The 1,837-nt window shown below is 70.6% G+C and overlaps 1 protein-coding gene across 1 annotated transcript in view; it reads left to right on the forward strand.

Moving 5' to 3' along the window:
- Positions 1-700: 700 nt before the first annotated feature.
- Positions 701-1,837, forward strand: part of H696_04583 (hypothetical protein) — a gene marked incomplete at both ends in the record, with an annotated part of 2,163 nt that continues 1,026 nt past the window's right edge. Inside the window, 3 exons of the mRNA XM_009498465.1 lie at positions 701-1,492; positions 1,612-1,652; positions 1,754-1,812. Coding sequence (XP_009496740.1) covers positions 701-1,492; positions 1,612-1,652; positions 1,754-1,812 — 892 coding nt within the window. The remainder of the gene's footprint in view (positions 1,493-1,611; positions 1,653-1,753; positions 1,813-1,837) is intronic.

A 1,837-nucleotide genomic window follows, 5' to 3' on the forward strand; every position in this document is an offset into this window, starting at 1 on the left:
CCCCCCGGGCCCCCTTTTCACCCGGCCGCCGGGCGTCCGCCAGCCCGGCGCGACACGGAACATGTCAAAGGCTGCGAGAACTGCCCCCTCGGACCCTCTCTCTCTCTCTCTCTCGCTCTCGGCCCTGTTCGGCCTCGCGCCCGTGCTCGCGCCCGTGTCTGCCCTCAACCTTGCTGTGGCCCCGGCCCCAGCCCCGGCGCTGGCCCGCCCCCGGGGCCGCTCCCCCGAGGCGCGGCGCCGCTTCCCGACCCGGTGCGACGTCCCCCCGCGACCCCGCCCATGCTGGCCTAATCACACACCGGTGTCCAGCCCCTGCGGGGGACATGGTGCCCATTTGCGCCAACTGGATCATCCGCCCCGGAGAATCACATGCCGGCCAGGACAAATGCCGCTCGCAGCCCTCGGGAAGGTGCCACCGGATGCGTGTTTTGGTAGCTTCTTTTGAGCCGGGCATCTGCCCTCCCCGACCCCCGGGGGGGGGGGGAGGAGCGAGAGAAAGACAACACCACTGCCTCGAGCCTCCCTCCCCCGCCTCCTCCTCCTCCGCTCCTGTGGTCTCCGGCGCCCCGCCACCCTGCCGCCTTTGCCTCTGCCCTCCCTCCTCGCCTCCTGCTCCTTCCAGCCGGCCCCTCGCCCTTGCGTGCTCTCCCCTCCTTCGCCCGCCTCCCCCCCCCTCCCTCCCCCCCTCCCTCCGCACCCGATGTCCGGCTACCAGCCCAACCAGCACGGCAGCTGGGCGCCCGAGTATGCCGGTGGCCAGACCCCCGGCGCCGGCGGTGGCCCCGGTGCATCGGACATCTACACCAACCCGGCCTACTTGCAAATGCTCCCGGCCCAGCAGGCGCAGCAGTTCCAACAAACGCTGATGCTCGTTCAGCAACAGCACCCGGAGCTGGCCCCGCAGCAGCAGCAGCAGCTTGCCATGCAGTACCTGCAATTGCAGCTGCAGCAGGCCCAGCAGCAGGCGGCCCTCAACCAAATGCGCCAGCAGGGCGCCGGCCAGCCGGGCGCACAGCTCACCCAGCAGCAGCAGCAGCAGCTCTACATGATGCAGCAGTACCAGCAGCAGCAGCAGCTGTATGTGATGCAGCAGCAGGCGGCCCAGGCCCAGCAGGCCCAGGCGGCCCAGGCGGCCCAGGCCCAGCAGCTGCAGCATTTGCAACTGCTCCAGCAGCAGCAGGCCCAGCAGCAGCAGCAGCAGCAGCAGGCCCAGCTCCAGCAGGCCCAGGCCCAAGCCCAGGCCCAGGCCCAGGCCCAACTCCAGCATGCCCAGCTCCAGCAGGCCCAGGCCCAAGCCCAAGCACAGTTCCAGCAGCAGCAGGCCCAGCTCCAGCAGGCACAGGCCCAGCTCCAGCAGCAGCAGGCCCAGGCGGCCCAGGCGGCTGCCCAGCTCCAGGGCAAATCCCCCGGTGCCGGCGGCGGGCCCGCCACCGGCAAGCCCCCCCTGGCGCCGGCCCGCGATTCGAAGGTCTCACAGGACGCAGGGTCCCAGGTACATGGGCCCGGCCTGTCGGTGACACGTCCGCCTCCCGTCCGCCTGTCACTGACCCGCTCACACTTGCTCCGCTTGCTCTGCCTCTCTCTCTCTCTCTGCCTCTCCCTCCCCGGCAGAACCCCACCGTGTCGTCTCTCCTGTCTTCGCTATTTGACCGGTGCGCTTGTGACCCCACGCATCTCGTGCTGCCTTCGCTTGTCCCCCTCCTCACACTCGCCGCCGGGTGCCGCCCCGCCCCCATGCCACGCACGGAACCAGGGCCGACGGGGTTCTGGCCATCACCATTGCCGACCGCGAGGGCGTCATCTTTGCCAAGGGTCCGTTCTTTCTTGCCCCCCCCCC

Source organism: Fonticula alba (genome assembly GCF_000388065.1).
Source record: "Fonticula alba strain ATCC 38817 unplaced genomic scaffold supercont2.7, whole genome shotgun sequence".
Taxonomy (NCBI): Eukaryota; order Rotosphaerida; family Fonticulaceae; genus Fonticula; species Fonticula alba.